Source organism: Trachymyrmex cornetzi, unplaced genomic scaffold, assembly GCF_001594075.2.
Source record: "Trachymyrmex cornetzi isolate Tcor2-1 unplaced genomic scaffold, Tcor1.1 scaffold78, whole genome shotgun sequence".
NCBI lineage: Eukaryota > Metazoa > Arthropoda > Insecta > Hymenoptera > Formicidae > Trachymyrmex > Trachymyrmex cornetzi.
The window spans coordinates 588,110-606,366 of record NW_017300113.1 but is presented as its reverse complement, the minus strand read 5'-3'; the positions used below and the strand labels follow the sequence as shown (position 1 = coordinate 606,366).

At 33.3% G+C, this 18,257-nt stretch overlaps 4 protein-coding genes across 6 annotated transcripts in view; all 4 read right to left on the bottom strand.

The window, feature by feature from the left end:
- Positions 1 to 880: 880 nt before the first annotated feature.
- On the bottom strand, positions 881 to 4,351 carry LOC108768331 (nucleoside diphosphate-linked moiety X motif 19). 2 transcript variants are annotated; one of them, XM_018518727.1, is made up of 6 exons: positions 4,248 to 4,351; positions 3,341 to 3,470; positions 2,182 to 2,521; positions 1,875 to 2,113; positions 1,644 to 1,799; positions 881 to 1,300 (listed from the first exon to the last, which is right to left on the bottom strand). In XM_018518727.1, the coding sequence occupies exons 2-6, from the start codon at positions 3,422 to 3,424 to the stop codon at positions 1,031 to 1,033; spliced, it is 1,089 nt and encodes a 362-aa protein (XP_018374229.1). In that variant the 5' UTR covers positions 3,425 to 3,470; positions 4,248 to 4,351; the 3' UTR covers positions 881 to 1,030. The 2 variants fall into 2 exon arrangements, with proteins under 2 accessions (XP_018374229.1, XP_018374228.1); XM_018518726.1 differs by lacking the exon at positions 4,248 to 4,351 and having other exon boundaries at positions 3,341 to 3,521.
- Sdhaf3 (Succinate dehydrogenase assembly factor 3) lies at positions 3,383 to 5,375 on the bottom strand. Of its 2 annotated transcripts, XM_018518731.1 has the most exons (3): positions 4,956 to 5,375; positions 4,507 to 4,714; positions 3,383 to 3,455 (listed from the first exon to the last, which is right to left on the bottom strand). In XM_018518731.1, the coding sequence occupies exons 1-2, from the start codon at positions 5,130 to 5,132 to the stop codon at positions 4,538 to 4,540; spliced, it is 354 nt and encodes a 117-aa protein (XP_018374233.1). In that variant the 5' UTR covers positions 5,133 to 5,375; the 3' UTR covers positions 3,383 to 3,455; positions 4,507 to 4,537. The 2 variants fall into 2 exon arrangements, with proteins under 2 accessions (XP_018374233.1, XP_018374232.1); XM_018518730.1 differs by lacking the exon at positions 3,383 to 3,455 and having other exon boundaries at positions 4,406 to 4,714.
- A 1,024-nt stretch (positions 5,376 to 6,399) lies between these two features.
- On the bottom strand, positions 6,400 to 13,639 carry LOC108768332 (cysteine dioxygenase type 1). Its single transcript, XM_018518728.1, has 5 exons — positions 13,081 to 13,639; positions 8,741 to 8,882; positions 8,530 to 8,635; positions 7,547 to 7,716; positions 6,400 to 6,642 (listed from the first exon to the last, which is right to left on the bottom strand). Exons 1-5 carry the CDS (start codon positions 13,320 to 13,322, stop codon positions 6,607 to 6,609), a joined length of 696 nt encoding a protein of 231 aa, XP_018374230.1. The 5' UTR covers positions 13,323 to 13,639; the 3' UTR covers positions 6,400 to 6,606.
- A 2,609-nt stretch (positions 13,640 to 16,248) lies between these two features.
- Positions 16,249 to 18,257, bottom strand: part of LOC108768326 (uncharacterized) — a 20,104-nt gene continuing 18,095 nt past the window's right edge. The window contains exons 26-28 of the mRNA XM_018518719.1: positions 17,503 to 18,087; positions 16,641 to 16,844; positions 16,249 to 16,318 (exon numbers count right to left, since the gene is read on the bottom strand). Of these exons, the coding sequence (XP_018374221.1) occupies positions 16,300 to 16,318; positions 16,641 to 16,844; positions 17,503 to 18,087 (808 nt within the window). The 3' untranslated portion in view covers positions 16,249 to 16,299. The remainder of the gene's footprint in view (positions 16,319 to 16,640; positions 16,845 to 17,502; positions 18,088 to 18,257) is intronic.

The following is an 18,257-nucleotide window of genomic DNA, read 5'->3' as shown; positions in this document are numbered from 1 at the left end:
GGATCGTGGCTGCCTGGCCGCCCGCGGCGTGGCTTACGAGGCACCTTTACTACGCGTCCTTATAACGCGCTTCTCTCCGCTCTCTCGGTCACTCGTCGACTCGACTCTCTCTCGGCGCTGCTAAATGTCTCACTCGCGCGCGCACTCCGGAGTACACTTCGCTTTTTAAAGGAGCATCGCCGACTGACTGCACGGGACGGACTCTGTCGCTCGCGCGCGCGCTCGCCTTGCTCGCTCGCTCGTTCGCTCACTCGCACTCGCGACGACGGCACACCGCACACACAATCGCGGAGTCAATATTTGAGCGGAATATCGATTTGCCGGAGTCAGGAGAGAGAGGAGACGTCAGTGCCGATTCTCGCCGCGCTGCCCCGGAGTGGCGCTGCCAGCGCCGGTGCGCGCGACACCTTAAACCCCGTTTACACGATTTTTCCCCCTCCCGATTACTACCCGTGTTGGCTAATGGGTTCAGTGCGCAAGTTCCAATCCGAGAGTCCGAGACTTGTGCTCTGTGTCTGTCCAACCTTCTGAAAATTTATTTACTAATATTACCTTTAATTAATATTGTATAAAAATATGCGCAAAAGCCGCATGAGTGGTACAAAGAATATTTAAACTTTATTTACGAATTTTTAGTCGCCATCTTTAAAACGCGTTACGCATCACGCTGTGTTTCGCACGTATATTCTTGCGTATGTGTTTAAAAAATTATCAGGCAACGGGTTCATACGTATTTAATAAAATTTTAATGCTAACACGTTCGTGTTTACAATGTTAATAATTTATTGCATAAATACGAATATGCATGTTATATTACAGAAATATAACAAAGATCATTTATGTTATATATTTATTTACAAGTCATTATTTTATTATTATTTTAAAAAACATTCTGCATACAACGACAACCCCTTACCAAATTATACAATGCTTAACATTTGTTCAACATTTAAACATATTTAAAAATATCTTCTTCGAGCAAATCATCTGAAAACCAAAATCGAATTTGTTTCTCTCTATTATATTCATCTTAAAGCTTATTTTTAGATTCCACATTTCTAGAATGATACCCGGGTTTTGGAAATACCACACGATTATCTTTGCCGTTATCGGTAAAAATCATGTTAACTTGCGTGTCGAGAAATACCACTCTGTTTTTTGTCAAGGTTATCCTCTCAAATTCATCTGTAGTAATATCCGACTTATCAATTACTTGTTTTTCATACAACTCAACTTCCTTCGGGTACATCGTATCTCCAGGCATGACAAACACGATGCCATCCTTCAATTGCACCGCTATCTATAAAATATATTTATCAGCAACACAATAAAATATTGCATACTTTTATAATTATTTGTGATGAAGATCGTCCATCCCATACAGCACAGAAACTTGCAGCAACATTGTTACATCGTTTGCAATGTTGCTGCAATATTGTTGGAACAATCTGTGCTGTATGGTATGCACAATACAAAAGCTTACAATAACATTGCTGCAACGTTATTGCAATGTTACTGCGCGAGCTTCTGTACAGATTATTTCAACAAATGTTGTAGCAATATTGCGCCACAAGCTTTTATGCTGCATGCGAAATACTTAGCACTCCAACAGTTCTAATAATGAAACAATTTAGCTTACGTACTGGTAAATACGTAATTTGCACGCCTTTTTTACTGCGTTCCGTGGCGATATCTAGAAGATTATCTATACTTTTAATTTTGGTCAATCTGGCAATCTCGACCTGTTGCGGCGGTGGAAATCCGAAACCTGTCGAAGAAAACTCCTCCGGAGAGAACCACTGAATTCAATTTTAGTGATTAGTGCTTACAGGGGGATACGCGTTATCTACGGAGCTATTGTGCAAGTTTCTTACTTGTAGATCCTCCATTTCTATAGCTTCATATTCAGCGTGTGGCACATGCGGTATGCAAGCCAAGTAAAAAACGGTGTTGAAGCGTTTAGTCTTGTACGCGTACGTAGGTCCCAACCAATTCCTCCATTCATGCAGCGCCCACAAGTCCGGATAACACTCCAACTTCTGACAGAGATTGAGAAATTCCGTCGCATCATTGTGGACTTTGTTCTGCCACGTTCGCAGCTCGCCCTCAGGAACTGAAAATTATCCGATAAATGTTACATCAGCTGTAAATTTACCCATAATTTCTTACGTAATTTCTTACTTGATACATGTTCGGCCCAACCAGAATGAGCATAGCTGTTTTTGTTACGTCTGCATAGCAGTATCCCGCATTCCTCGAAGGTCTCGCGAATTGCAGTAATACGTAGCGAGATTTCTCTGAGCAATTCGTTCTCTTTTGATTGAAAAATTTGCGGCCGCGACACGGTTTTTGGTATCAAAGATGCAAGCTTATCCACATTGTCCAGACCGAAAGCACTGAAATATTCGTGCCATTTCAGATTGGCATCAGCTGGGTCCACTGCGCCGCCCGGGAAGACGTACAACCCTGGCATGAAACTCGACTTTTGATGACGCTTCAAGCATAGCAGCTTGTAATTATGCTGAAATCATTAATTACCTGTAGCCTCATGTAAAATAGCAAATTTAGTCATTCGCACTGTATTGATCCTTATTAAAGACTATTTTATATAAACATCTAAATACAGTCGCATAATATAGATCGATAATTATAGTCTGTTCTTATTTTAAAACGGTCTTAAATAATGTCTTAAAATGTTAATATTGCTCTGTGATTAGCTTATAACATTTTAAGACCATATTTAAAACGATCTTAACATCGACTATGAATTCTGGCTATAGACTACTTCCCTTTTAGAAGACACTGTTGACACAAATGTTGTTCTATTCTTTTTAACATTCAGTGAATAACAAAGATAGAAGAATATTTGTCGACTGTATCTCCTAAAAGTAAAGCAGCCATAAGGTCTGTTTTTTTATTCCTGCACTAGACTGCACTAGAACTTTCTTCCTCGCTTTCGCTAAATATCAAACATTACGCTTATTTCACTTTACGTTTCAAAAGTGCATACTAGTTCGGCTACAGAAAATAGACTTATTATAATCAACTTGAATAATGAACCTGTACAGTACAGATCATTCCAGCAATATTGCATCATTTCATTGTTCCAATAATATTGCAGAAGCATTGCAAACGTTGCAATAATGTTGCTGCAAATTTATGTGCTGTATGGAAAAAAAACGTATATATCGTCAATCGAAATCTGTCGAAATCTTTCTCATTCCACGATGTTGCATCCAGCCGTGTTGCAAGGAGGAGCGAGAAAGTGTCGATCGAGTCTTCGTCACGCGACCAGAATGCATACACGTGCACGTCGTTATTGTATTGTATATGCACTTACGATTGCAGGCGACACTGCGCGACCATACGTTTGCCCGTGACGTGCTGCTAATATCAAACTCGCCGCGTCAGTCCAGGCCTTCATCTTTCCACGATTTCTCTTGCACGCGTGAAAACTGTGAATAAAAAATCTACTAACAAAGCGGAAGTTTATCTACCAATAATCTTTCCGAGCTATACTATTATTATATTATATTATAATAATTAATTATTTGTCAAAAAGTCCAGATTATTATATAAATATCGGGATTATCGGTTAAAGTGATTACATTACTCCGTGATAATGAAATTCACTTTGACATTATTGCGTCATCGTTTATCCAAAAATTAAATATGTAAATGATTATTATTTGCAAGTATTGGCTGCGTTCAGCAGATAAAGCAGCCTTGCAACTGTTATAAAATTCTTCAATATGATTGGTCTATACGTTTAGATCTGTAAGGAACCAAAAGGAAGAATCAATCGTATCGAAGAATTTTATGACAGTTGCAAAGTTGCTTTCTCTGCTGAACACTGTCATTGGGTGCATTCAATACTACAACCGCTCACCAAGTGCTCAGTGAGCTCTTGCATCCGATTGGCATATTCCATTAGATCTAAAAATATAGACCAAACAAATACGAGAGCTCAGTGAGCGGTTATAGTACTGAATGCATCCATTATATGCCATACGTTATTGTATTATTAAATTGTAGGAACCACTGATGTCACTTTTTTATTATTCAGGTTGGACATCAAATCAACACAATAAATTACAGTTTCACCTGCTTGCTATCGTATTTCCTAATTTTATTATTGTCTGCATTTATCATTGTATCAATAACACTTTTGATAGTCTCTTGCACTCAATAATAATATTTATTATTAAATAATAGCTATCAATATAATAACAAACAACAATTATTACACAATACGATCGTCAAGTGAACGACACCGCTGACAGAGTTGGGTCGTGTGGGAAAAATTATTTATTTGTATTTCACGATACAACTCTAAGTCCAAGTGCGCTGAGTCTCCAGAGCCTCATGGTCAGCTATAAGCTCTGTTCGCGTTGCTTGCATATTCGGCACTCGACATCTTCGCTTTATCTCTTTTTAAGGCAAAATATGTATCTATCTCATTTTAAGTACAAAAATATTTGCGGATTTCACACAACGCGAACAGACCTATAGCCACGTCACAGACACAGCCACGTAGCTATGTTTTCTTGGCGTCCTCCGACTTGCCCGTCGCCGCGATCATCAGCTCGTACAGCTGACACACTTGCTCGTCTCGCAGCTTCTCGACGTCTTCCTCCTTCAGGTATCGCCCTAGCGGTTTTGCCGTATGAGGACCTCTCAATCCGAGCTGCTCGGCGAGAGACACTGCGTAGTTCTACGGAGAAGATTACAAGGTCTATTTGCTGATTGCACTTTTGGCATTCAGAATCTTTGATTTCTCTCTCTCTCTTTCTTCCACACCAAAATATATATTTATCTTGTTTTAAGTGTAAAAATCCTAGGAATTTCAAGCAACGCGACAAATCTGATTGCACCTCTCGTCTCGGGCTCGCGCGCGCGAACATAACCTCAAATAACGCGCTCGCGCGGTCGACGAATGACGCGCCTTTACTTACAGTCCACTCGTGGAGGAAGATGATCGCCTCGCTCTCGACGCATCCTTTATGTCTCCGGAACTCATCGCGAACGTAACCGTCGCCCAAGGGCCGGACCTCGGTAGGTAGACCGCGATGTAACCTCAAAATCGTCTTGTACAGCATTCGGACGCGCTGCACGTGCGTCCGGGAGGCCATGACCGTGTGATGCACGCGCTTGCGGACACTGCGCTGCTATATTTGTCAATTATCATCGATCCCGCTATTTATTCTATTGTTAATTATACTGCCTGATCTTTCGTCGAGATGACATTTTCTGTAATAATGATCGCGGATATAACGTGATTTTCCGAGAAAACTTGGCATCCGTCGAAGGTGCCTCGTTGAAAATTGACTTTGACTGTCGGCTAAATCAATTCTAATAGAAAATTTGGAAAATATCCGTGCGACAGTAATATTTTAACGAATTATAGCCATAAATTTCGAAAATTCTCTGTATTATTTGTGTATAATAATCTTAATAGCCTTATAAACAAGGCACTCTTGCTTCTCAGTAAATATTACATTACATCAATTGATAATTTTCTATTCAATAATTGCAACTGTTACGTACAACATGTGTTTATTACCTTTATAGAAATTTAATACTAGTACTGGCCAATTAATCACTTATTTTTAGATTAAAAAGTACTGTCAACAGTACCTTCAATACTCAGAATAAGTGATTAACAATACACTTTCAATATTGAAGGTAAATGATTAATAAATATAAGTCCAAGGGGAACAAGAAAGCCAAAATAATATCAATATAATGTTATTGACCGATTATTGATCAAATTTATGTCGGTTTTTTTCGTCATGATTCAACCAATATGTCATTCATGTTCGAACGGAAATTCCTTCTATTCAATTGCCACAAGACCCGTTAATCTTGTAGACAAAAGAACTGAATACAAGGATGGATTTGCCACTCACTTGCTCGGATTAGAACATTTCTCTATTATCTAATTTTGTTTCACTGAAGATGTCCCAAATGATGGCTGAAACGTATGAAGATTAATGTATAAGTATTATGTATTAAATAAGTTATTGCACAATTCACTGCAAAATTGACTCTCATTAGCCTTTTTTATGTAACTTGTTTGACAATATGTCATTATTTTGACTTCCTTCTTGAGAGAGTATATCTATATTGCTAAATGGAAAATTACAGTATTGATATAATTCTTCATACAATATTGATGTTATTTTTTATAATTTTTCGAGTTATTAATTATTGATAGAGGAATGTTCGTCAGTATTTTAGTGACAGTTAAGAACTTAATGCATGTGCATAAAATATATTTTTTTCTTATATCCTTTATTTGATTAGTAATTTAACTTATTTATATAGATATCATAAAAGAAATAGATATGAAATGCATGTATTCTTTTACATAAAAATATCTACAGATCCTTACAAGTAAATTTAAATACTTAAATACGACTACGCGACGAAACTTGGACAATAGTAATAACACAATTGTTAACATTTTAGTTAATTTATGCATAGTGAACAACTCCAGTCCAATAGGTCCAATCCAAGGAAATGCAAATCGTTTTCCGTATACGATTACAGTATCGCATACACTTAATTGGTATCGTTGGTGGTGTTTCTGCTCTCTTGCTCAGATTAGTTATCCTCGGGAGATCTGGTATCTTGAATTTGCTATAAATTATACATTTGTTAAATTTCCGCTTGCTCTACCACTGACGGATCCAGGAACTACTGGGGCACTTGGCGGATTTATATACTTTTGGATTATTAATAAGTTTCTTTAACTCCATGCGCTTAAAGTGAACAAGCAAAAAAAAAACAAAAACATTGTATTTTTTCCCACAGTTTTCGTACTTTAACGTCCTTATTTTTGAATTTGTGCGTCGCAAGCAAAAAGTTTTTTAAAAATATGTATCAAATACGAAAAGGTTTTATATTGAAATTATTATTGGCATGCATTAAAAAAATAATACCTCTACTTATCCAGGCAAACGGACAGAAAATAAAAGCTGCAACATGAACTTTTGCATAACACGATATCTACAATAAAGCAGTAAGCCTTAAAAATCTAGGAGTTTCTTAAATTAAAAAATATTTTTGGAATATCAAAATTGCAGTGATGAAACATTTCAGAAAAATATTAAAAATATAATATATAATATTTTGCTATAAATATTTTTAAAAAAAAGGAGATACTCAAGGTAGTCAATTGCCTCCATCGTGGATTCGCCAGTGTATTTCACTCGTTAGACTTTTCATATCAATTAGGCATACTCGATCATATTAGGACTTGCGAAACTTAATTGTATGAAAATGGAAAAAGAAATTGAAGAAAGATATGAATAAAGACGTTCCGCTAGTTTGATGTGAACTAACTCTAGAATTTTTCTGTAAAGAGACGAAGATTCGATTACGTTCTTCCGTAACTGAATTTAAATCTTTGTAATGACTTCCAGCGTCGTAAATGCAACTTCGGGATGCTGCAAGATTCTTTGATATGCGTCTTGGCGGGGAGGTAGATCGAGAATTGCGCGGTAAGATAAAACTTTTGAGAGATATGCAAATAGTTTTTTACCCGGTTTCTTCCTTCCCCGTACTTGGACCAGAATGTGACCTTACACATAGACTTTTGCCCGGTCTGCTTGTTGAAGACCGAGCACGATGAGAATGGCGGCGAGTACAAATGTAGGGAGACCGCGGGATTCATCGCGCTTGGATTTTCGACACGGTGCAAACCTAGTGAATCTTTCGAACGGAAAAAAATATCGGAGATTATTTTTAAATATGTATACACATACAGAATTATATTATTCGAGTAAATAATTTTATTTGTAAATAAAATAAAAGATTCACGTTTAAAATTTTGTTTTAGAATTACTTTACGTTTACAAAAATAATCAGAGCATGTATTATAAAACTGTTCGGAATGGATTTTGGTCAGAATTATTCTTTTTTCACTGAAAAAACATAATATAGAAATCTAGGGAATAATTGAACAATTTCGATTGAAATCCATTTCAAATAGTACATAATACAGTGAATGCAAAAAGTATTCATACAGAGGACATACCTTTAAAAATAGTTTATTTTTCGAAAGAAAAGATTCATCAGGAATTTATTAATAAAGAACAAGATAAGTAGATCGTATAATTCTCAAAATTATTTCCTAAAATGATGTGTGATAATTAAAATATATTATTTTAGTAATAAGCGTAAATGAAAAATTATATTATTTGAACGCATAAAAAGTATTCATTCAGTCGAGAAACTTAGTTTCTAATTTAGTTTCATGAACAGTAATTTTTGCGAATTTTTTTTATTTATATTAAAACAGAACATACTGTTAATAAATTGCTAATTAATGTTTATTTTCTAAAATTCTACAAATAAGGCTTTTTTTTAAATCAAAATCTCCCTTGTATAAATATCTTTTGTATTTCACCAGACTTGATGCTCGACTCAATAATAAAATAAGTTATTAAAATATTATTTTTTTATCCTTATTTGTATTGAATATGTAAGACTTATTGTCTAGGATTTAATTTAAAAAAATCATACCATTAATATAACAGATCTCATTTATATCAAGCGTATTCTTCTCGAGTTCCTTGAGTTCCTCCGCATCATTTTTCATCTCCGATCCTTCGGGCCACGCGTACCTCGTCTAACAATAAAAAATAACGCACTTTGATATCTCAGTTTTACATCACAATGTATGTATGATACGTGGTCTGAAATGATTCCCAATAATTATCCGTAATTTCCGTACCTCGCATAATTTCCCCTGGAGTATTTTCATAACACAATGTGAGTTGGCATGATCGTGTATGGCTGACCCGTGACCTTCTCCCCAGCACAATACCATGAGATTGAACCTGCCGTTCCCTTCGTCAACTAAGTTTCTGGTATATCTGCACACAAAGCGTCGAGCGTTACAATTTAATATTTTTCCTTCGAAAATGTTGTCCGACCGGTCAGAATTTTCTTATTTCGTTGCTGTCGATCGGTACCTTTCGAAAATCTCGGTGCACATTTCAAATGCGCGTACACCTTAAACGATTATTACGTGTGCAAATTTTAGTCACATAGTGTGTATATCTACATATATACACACACACACACGTTCGACTCAGTCAACTAGTAAAATAGTTATTGATCTATCTTAATTAACATATTTATCGATTTAATTAATTCGAATCTATACTTCTTTTAGCACAAAAAGAATTAGTACAAAATTAGCTTTTAAATCGGTATAGATTTTGCAAGAAATAAACCAGTCTAGAAATAAACTAGTCCATTAAAAAATACATACCACAATATTACTAAAATTTAAATCAATTACAATACTTGACATGTTTTAGTTTTAGCTCAGATTACATGTTTAAATTGTGCGATTAAAAAATTTTAGCAGGTAAAAATAAAGAAAACCCGTCTTCTCGAAAAAAACAGTCATTTAAATCTAAATTGGCCCGAATTGGTAATACAGTGTTATTAAATAATTATCAACTTTTTGTAACATTTGACAGTTACCTTATCGTCCTAAAAAAACAATTATCTCATCGTCCCAAAAAAACAAAAAAGCATTATTTACGAGAAGTATTAATGTAGGGTGCACGATTTACGAATCGGTGATCTGTAATTCCAGCAGTGAAATGTGAGATGCAGCAGAGCGAATATAATTTGAAAGTTCCAATGTTTCGCACGGCATACGCTTCGTTCGCATTTTTTTTTTCACGAATGTCATGCGATGTACAAATACCAATGTTCTCTGGATTGCGCAGAACGCAATCATGGAGAAAGGGAATATATACATAGAAAGTACATACAATACATATAATCAACTATATATGTATATATATGTGTATGTATATATATATATATACACATATATATATATAACGTTTATCGGTCAATCGCCTCTGGATATTTATTTATTGCTGTTCTAATTTTCGATACTAAATTCTTTAAATTACAAGATTTAATATCCGTTTAAGGAAAATATAATTTTTAAAATAATCAAGAGAGAGAATTACGTTATCTTCATTTTATTCGATATTAATATTAACTATTAATTGCGTAAACGTCTTAATCAAAGAATATCATTTCATACAAAGTGTCAAGATATCTCCAAATCCCTCGATTTAAATATATCTGAGTATTAATTTGGAACAGTGATATAAACGAATATTTTGTACGCTCTCGCAGGTACAAGTGTTCTTCATCGAATAAAAGCATATGAATAAAAGCATTCAAAAAATCTAAAGCGCAAAAATCTAAAAAAATCTAAATATTGATGGATTCGTTTGTCTCAAAAATAAAAATTTTTAGATTTTAAAAACATTTTATTTCTCATTTTTACAGAAAAATATTTCTTCTCGATGTATTACAAAATTTATCATTAATTTGTTGATACGATTTTTTGTATCGTCAACAATTTCTGTAATCACATAGCACATTCGTCTACCGATTGACGCTGAAAGCGTTGAACAATATGATAACCCGTTGAATTGAAATATGACGCCAAAATGTTTATCTTTCTAGTGACCTTTCGTAAGAACGATCTCGAAGTAGAAGGAATATTTGCCTGCCACACAGCATTACGTTCTACTTTGTGTTGACAGCAAAACCGGTAAACGTGCCCGTAGTTTCCGTACTTTCCCGAGTCACGTGGATCTCCAGCTACTGCACACAGTAATTCCACCTGCGTCCAACGCGCTCGTTATCTCGCGAACTCGTAAACTTATTTTCGTTCCTCTTTACGGTCGCTTGCCTAATCAAGAGCTATATGCAACGTCTTCGACAATTAGCAAGACGTTAAACTAGTTGTCGTATTTCCGACAGCACTTGATAATGTAATATATGGCGAAAGAAAGAAGAAAAATATTAAGAACCATTTGAGAAAAAATAAAAATTCTTGAATATCAGCAGAAATGTATTTCTCGGATGCTTAAAACGTTTGAGTGTTACATACAGTAATCTCTGTGCTAAGTAAAACGCTTATCTGCGCTCTGAATATGAAAATACAAGTTGCATCGTCCAGTTCATTGCAACATGTTCACAGAGATAACATTGTCGGTAATGTCTAATAATTCTGAAACATTCTCTCTCTTTCCCTTATCGAACGAGAATGAAGATATATCCAGATCGCGCGTAATAAATAAGCTAATCCATTTATCGTAATTATACATGTGTAATACACACCCTGGTAAATAAAACTGCGGAGAATAAGAGAATTTTCCTTTCGACCCGAAATTTATCTCCGTGCATTCTTAACTTTATGAGATAACTAATAAAATTGTTAATTAGTTAAATGCAAATAATTTTAATCTGGCACGAAGTAATCTCGTTTGCCTTAAAAGTTTTCTGTTTCCTCAAATATTTCCTGATATCAACTCAGCATTTCTTTTTACATTCTTGTTACACTCTCTTCGTAAACACGATGATTCTTTTTTGAGGACTGTGTATATTTCTCGTTGCGGATATTAGTTATCTATTATTTACGGTAGTCATGAGATTAATGATCGGAAAAATGAAGTGATGACACAATTCTGCTAATATCTGATGTTTTTTTTTGTCTGACAATTATTAAGTGGCAATCATCTACTCCTACCACAAATACAAGTGATAGTGGTGTTACGGGTCACTTCAGAGCAAGGTTACCAAATTTTTCATTTCACATTTTGACGTTGGGAGCATTAGAGAGAGATAGAACAAACGAAGAACATACGACCGATAACCCATTCTGAACTTCGTCAGATTAATTTTATTTCACAATTTTGCATTGCGTTGTTATATACGTTCTATTTACATACTTCAAATATGTTAAATAACAAAACTATTTATTGTGCTCTCATCTTTTAGTTATCAAGTACAACGTCCACTGACGTATTTCTCCGGAATGTTCCTAATTGATCATTACCGTTATGCGGTGATTTTATTTGCAATAGTGCTGTAATTATCGATGTGTAATTAGCTGATAGTTAATGAAAACTTCCGCATGCACGCCACAATTCTCATCACGTTTTAACAAGTTGTACAATTACATTAGATATATATTCTGTGGAATCGTGAATCAGGCATGTAAATCTTACCAATTGTCAGATTGAAAGTGATACAATTTTATTTTTGGAATAAAATACATAACATAGCATAGCAAACGTTATTCAAGAAAAAAAATATTAAAAAATCCAGAAAAACACGGCGAATGAGAGTCAGCGTGGTAGTTAATACGCAATCTTAAATCTTTAATCCAGAAAATAGAATCTTTATTCCAAAAAAATAATAGTATGTAAATAATAGTATGTAAATAGTTCTTCAAGAATTTTTAATTTCTTGCATTTCCGCGATTAATTGTTGAGATTTTTTTTATCGCGCCGGAAATATTTTTCAATATTTATCACAAATGATTATATTACTGCTATTGTACATTTTTCAACTATTTGCTATGTAGATTTAACTATTCTTATCGTCATAATTTATGCACATTTGACAATCATACATAAAATTAAAATGATAATCTTGTTGTAATGATATAATCTGTCTGTTGCATTTTACATTAAAAGAATTAATTTATATACTAAAAAATTTAAAAGACACACAATAAATAAATAAAGGCTCTAAACGATTAAGCTAGATCTTTAATGCTTAAATAATTCAGTATGAATTTCTATAATACTGCATATTCAATCAAAAATTACGCGCCGAATTTAATTTTCAGTCTTGAAACGCAATCCTAACAGAACTAAAGTAAATATCACAAATTAAATTGACAAATAATTTGATAATATTAATGCACATAGGCATCTTAGAAAGATCTTAATAATCTGATGTTGATAAGAGAGCATCTTAAACCCTATAAATAATTTTAATAATAATTTTAGTAATTAAATTCGACGCGCAATATTTGCAGGAATGGATATAAATATATAAGTTCGCACCGAATTATTTAGTATTAAAGATCGAATTTGACCGTACAGGACCTTTATTTCCTATTTGTTGTGTATTCATATTACGATCTTAAAAGATACTTCGTTTAATATTGTTTATAAAAATATTTGTTTTGTGAAACGTTGAGTAAAATTCGTATATAAATAAATAAACGTTAGATACCTGTATCTGTCGAATTTGGCAAATTTCTTCCACTCCGCGGGATTGCTCTTATAGCTCATCATCAGATCCTGAACGTAATCGATATTCACATTATCCGTGTTGTAAGCCTCGTACAGCGCATCTATAAGTTCCCGCAGGGTGGAAACTTTTTCCCGCCGGAATTTCTCCCCATTGTCAACGAGGTGCGACGCTTTTTCGCATGGCATACCGTGTAATCGGTCCTCTCGGTTGCAGATTTCCATTTTTCAACCGCTGTATCTCGACACTTCAGCAATTCTATTCAATCGGTAAAAGTTTCTCTCCACTTTCCCACAGACACAGGAGGGACGCGGCGATTGCACTACAAAGAAATTCTCCAGCACCGGAAAACCGTGAACGTTAAAACGGGAGCTTTGACTCGTTCCGTCAACTGACTCTGACTCGTAGAATTCAGCGCGACTTCGAAAGCGAAGGGAAGACAAGAGATTTATACGAACGTCTTTAGTCTCTGTACGCCGAGCACTAACTGCGTGAACGTACTAATCCGTACTACCTCACTGTCTTTGCTCGCCTACAGCTGGTACCGGTCTAGTACAACGCGGGTACAGCATCTTATATGCGGTATAAGGTGCCTACTACTGGAGTAGGGGGGCTGGAACTGATCGTCCGATTAATAACATTTTGTGAAATTCTTTCTTCTACAGGCTATTTTTCAGCTTTTGTCATTTTGTGAACTTTACTCTACGGGCTACTTTTCGACCTTTGTCAATGAAAAGAATGGAGCTGAATTTAATACTATAATAGTTCTATAATTTGTGAAAAAGGAAACGCAGGTAAAAAATTTATTGTCGCGATTTTCTATTTTTATAGCTATCCCGTCGAAAGCTTTATTTCCCAAATAATGCAGAAATTACAAATCAGTTGCTCTACTTTATGTTTCTATTCTTTTTTACAAATTTTGACGACTCAATTCGACAACTACTATTTCTATATATGTTTTTATATGTATCTATAATCATGTTTGTTTCACTACTTTTAATGTCAACAGATAGATTATTTGTGGATTATATTTGCAGTATTTATGAATGAAATTGTCCTTTTATGTATATAAGAATATGGAAAAAAATTTATGTTTCTATTTGAAAAAATACAATTTAACTTTGATTTTTTGTAAAAAAGATGAACAATTTTGGAATTTTTCTTGCAATTAATTCTTTTCTAAAAACCAACAAACTTTTGTTAAAAATATTTTATCGTCAATTCATTGGAAATATCTCAAAAATCGTAACAACCAATTTAAGGAGAGAGAATACCCTATATAAAGAGAGCTTTTATATCTTGATATTTGATTTGTCTATTGTTTGTATAGTTATATCTATATTCATAATACTGTGACTCACCTTAATAGGCAGGAAATCCATTATGGGGAAAGAAAAGAAAGAAATAACATCTATATATTATACATATGTACACTTTTCACTTTAAAACAATATACAATATTTCAAAAGTACTATTTATGTTTTATACATTTTCCAACATTTTTTGTATTATAAAAGAACCATAGCTTTATTTATGTAAATTAATAATATATAGATATTAATTTTAGGTTAACAAAATTTGTTTATTGTTCATAATTTAAAACTATAGATATACAGAATGTATCGAAGGTAATATTATTGTAATATAAAACTTCATAAAAAATTAAGTAATAAAAGTGTAAACCATTTTTTCCGTAAAGTAGTTTTTTAAGTTTAAAATTTGACTAATCATAATGATTAAAAAATTATCTGTCCGTGTAAAGTGCATGCAGTGATATTAGATACTAACCAAAACATTATCTGCGTACGCACATTATCACACAAACAAATGACTTTTTAAACAATATTTATGATTTGTCAAAAAATTTTTTGTATTTAAAAAACTATTTTACGCGCGCGCGCGCGCGCGCGAAAAAAGTAACTTTTTTACTTTTATTACTTAATTTTTCACCAAGTTTCATGTTGCGATAATATTACTCTCGAATTTCGGGACACCCTGTTGTCTTAAAAGAGAAAAAAATAAAGAGAAGTATTATATAAATTAAACAATATAATATAGGGTTAAGAACCACTCAGGGTATTATGTAAGTAATAATATTATAAACAATCTAAAAGAAGTATTATAAATAAGTATATAAAAAGAAGTATAATAAATAAATATATGTATTTATCGAATATTTTAGATGGCTCGAGTTATAAAATATTAGAAAAATGTTTTCTAAGTACGTTATTATTACTCAAATTTCGGTATTCATCAATCGTTATCGTGTCATGTGATAATTATTAAAATGACGCTAATTTGTTTTCTCGAGTTTCGAGGCTATTTACATTCTTTTCAATATACAAAATATGTGTACAAGATATATGTATATATATATATATGTATATATGTGTGTGTGTAGCTGAGTTTTCTTATCTCTCTTATGACTCGATAAAATATTACTAGTCTTAGTTAACAATCTGTATTATTCAAGAACATTACGAAATTAGAAATCATGAAAATATCCAAATTATTTTAGCAACATAAATATAGATCGTATTCATAATATACGTATAATTATGACTAATTTATTCGTCGAAATATTGTACATATAATTCACTTAAATCATAAAAATAATTTTGTATTATGGCACAGATTTATCTTTGCTCTTCAAAACACATAAAAAAATATTTGTTACATACGCCGGAAATTATTTGTGTTAATCCAGCATTTGTTAATTCAGAATTGTTAATGCTATAAAATTGACAAGAGAGATATTTTTAGGGAAAGTCGCGAATAATACATATTTGCAAATTTTTCGTTTTGTTATAAAATCGAACATGTGTATGAATAATTTGTTTATGACATGTTATTTATATATATTTCATAAAATATTTAATAAAATATTTAATAAAATATGAAAATTAGGTCGAGAATAATTAATGAAAATAAAACTAGAAATACCCTAAGTAATACATATTGACATAAAAATATTACCAACTAAAATATTTTTATTATTCTTTTATCTTTTAAATACGTGAATTTTATGCAATAACTATACACCGCTGTTATACTTATTTGTTATTTGGTTCACCATTGATTGCAAGTACTATGTAATTAAACGACATTTATCTTCTTGTATCTGTTTCTTGAATTGGTAAAATTCTTTTCGTCTTTGCTTTCATTCGATGAATCATCGAATAAGTACCTGCATGGCTTTGGTTATTTTACAGTAATGCAACTGCAACAAAGAATGCAATAAAGAAAGCAACAATAAGAAGTGCACATACGGGCTTCATTAGGCCTGGGCTCCTATTCTTGAAAAGAAACGTATACGAAAAATACTAGTAAAATACTATGGCAATAAGCGTAACGTATTTCCCTACTTTCCTAATTGCTTTTCAAGAATAGAGGTCCTGAAACAAAAGCGTATCGCTAATAGTAACATTCGCTTATTTACAAAATCTCTATCGTTCAAACGGTACCGATATAAATTAGATACTGACAATGTCATGTAAAAAAAGTTTGCAATTAAAATCTTAAATATAATTTGTTTTACTCACGTGCAAGGCAGACTCTTGCAGTAATAACATTTTGCCAGCGGTCTCTTACAATTGAATTTGTACGGTGTTAATTTACAAACGCAACCAATATGTTGAATTGGTATCAATTTTTCAGCAGTGCTTTTACGCTCGTTTCTAGAATTCCGATTACACTGGTAATTCTTTGGTGACTTGCTTTCAGATGACCTTCCTATTTTGGCGTGACTAAATAACGGTAGATACAAGAATAATTCAGTACAAAAGTTTAATATAAATAAATAAGTTAACTGTAGAAAAGTTTTAAATAATTATTTGCTATTTGTTAGGATGTTTATATTAGAATAACTTGCTTATGTCGAGATCTATCACGTTTATGTTAATACAAGTATATATTTAAACGTGCTACTCTAAATTTTGATGGTTTTCATTTAAATATCACCAGACAGCTCTGAATATGCATTATTTGGAAAATTTTACGTAAAAAAAATCATTAATTTACTTTTAAATATTTATTTAAAAAATTTAAGTTGCAGTCATTAAACTATTTTTAGATATTTTATCGATTTGATACTTTTGACCCATTCAGTAGAAGAAAGAGAATATAGGGGGATTCTTTAGAACATCGAGCGTTAGTTAAGCTACTATTAGAAGTCTAATTATTAGAATAATAGCTTGAAGACAGTCTTAAAGGATAAGAAATAATAAAGAACCGTTTAAAATCTAACAGCATAAAATTCTATGATGGATACCGCCTGGGTATTCATGTAGCATAAAACTTACATAAGAATCAATAAAAAAATTTTATTTTTAGTATTTCTCTGACACGTCTTTATGTAAATAAATGAAAAAGAAATCTTGTCAGACAAAAAATTCTTTTATATACTTGAGACAATTTTCGGCTTTCCTTTCTTCCTTTCTCTTATCTTCATCGACCGGCAATCCACAACAACAAGGATTTCTCCAGCATCGTGCGCAGCATACGGACTCGCTCATCTTCTGTTGCAGTTCATTCATCACTTCTGAGAAAACATTTAGCCGTTGATAAGGTAGTTCCTCAGGATGTTGTCGCTTTGGCTTTTTGCAGCACTGACATTTCTTAGTGAAATACGGCTCGAAATCTTTATAGTTTCTTTCGAAATATCGTCTGATTTCCCTCTTCGGTTTCCAGCTGGTGACGCAAATCGTTCGATTCTCATTCAGTCTTTTAGCAATCTGTTCAGACTCACGAACGTGACCCTGGTCACCTTGACAGTTGCAAACATCTGATGGCAATCCGCAATACAAGCACTTTCCGATTGGTGCTCTGCATGTGCATTTGTCTCGAGGGTTATCACAGTATAGACAAATCATTGTCCTCTTGCGATTGCTGGTTTTCTTGTTCTTATGGCACTTTACTAAAGTGAATGTAGCACAGTAACATTGATTTCTTAGTTTACCGCAGTTACTGCACCTTTCTTGTGACTCACACCTGTCAAATATTTCGGGAAACCGAAAGATTTATAAAAATATGTATATCTGAGTATTATTTTTTGTCTCAGAATTATAATTAAAAAGTATATCGAAATATCTAATCAATAAATATTCACTAATTTATATTTAATAAACGTATTTATCTAAAATCATACATATATATATATA

What these genes read in the sequence shown, in the direction of transcription:
- Sdhaf3 (XM_018518731.1), bottom strand. Translation starts at nt 5,132, where the DNA reads ATGGCCTCCCGGACGCACGTGCAGCGCGTCCGAATGCTGTACAAGACG. An exon ending in TCTTCCTCCACGAGTGGACT is followed by an intron (nt 4,715 to 4,955) that starts GTAAGTAAAGGC and finishes TCTTCTCCGTAG; the next exon opens with AACTACGCAGTGTCTCTCGC.
- LOC108768332 (XM_018518728.1), bottom strand. Translation starts at nt 13,322, where the DNA reads ATGGAAATCTGCAACCGAGAGGACCGATTACACGGTATGCCATGCGAA. An exon ending in TCCAGGGGAAATTATGCGAG is followed by an intron (nt 8,636 to 8,740) that starts GTACGGAAATTA and finishes TTTTATTGTTAG; the next exon opens with ACGAGGTACGCGTGGCCCGA. An exon ending in ACGGGGAAGGAAGAAACCGG is followed by an intron (nt 6,643 to 7,546) that starts GTAAAAAACTAT and finishes TATAATTTATAG; the next exon opens with CAAATTCAAGATACCAGATC.
- LOC108768331 (XM_018518727.1), bottom strand. Translation starts at nt 3,424, where the DNA reads ATGAAGGCCTGGACTGACGCGGCGAGTTTGATATTAGCAGCACGTCAC. An exon ending in TAGAAATGGAGGATCTACAA is followed by an intron (nt 1,800 to 1,874) that starts GTAAGAAACTTG and finishes AATTGAATTCAG; the next exon opens with TGGTTCTCTCCGGAGGAGTT. An exon ending in TGCAAATTACGTATTTACCA is followed by an intron (nt 1,301 to 1,643) that starts GTACGTAAGCTA and finishes TATATTTTATAG; the next exon opens with ATAGCGGTGCAATTGAAGGA.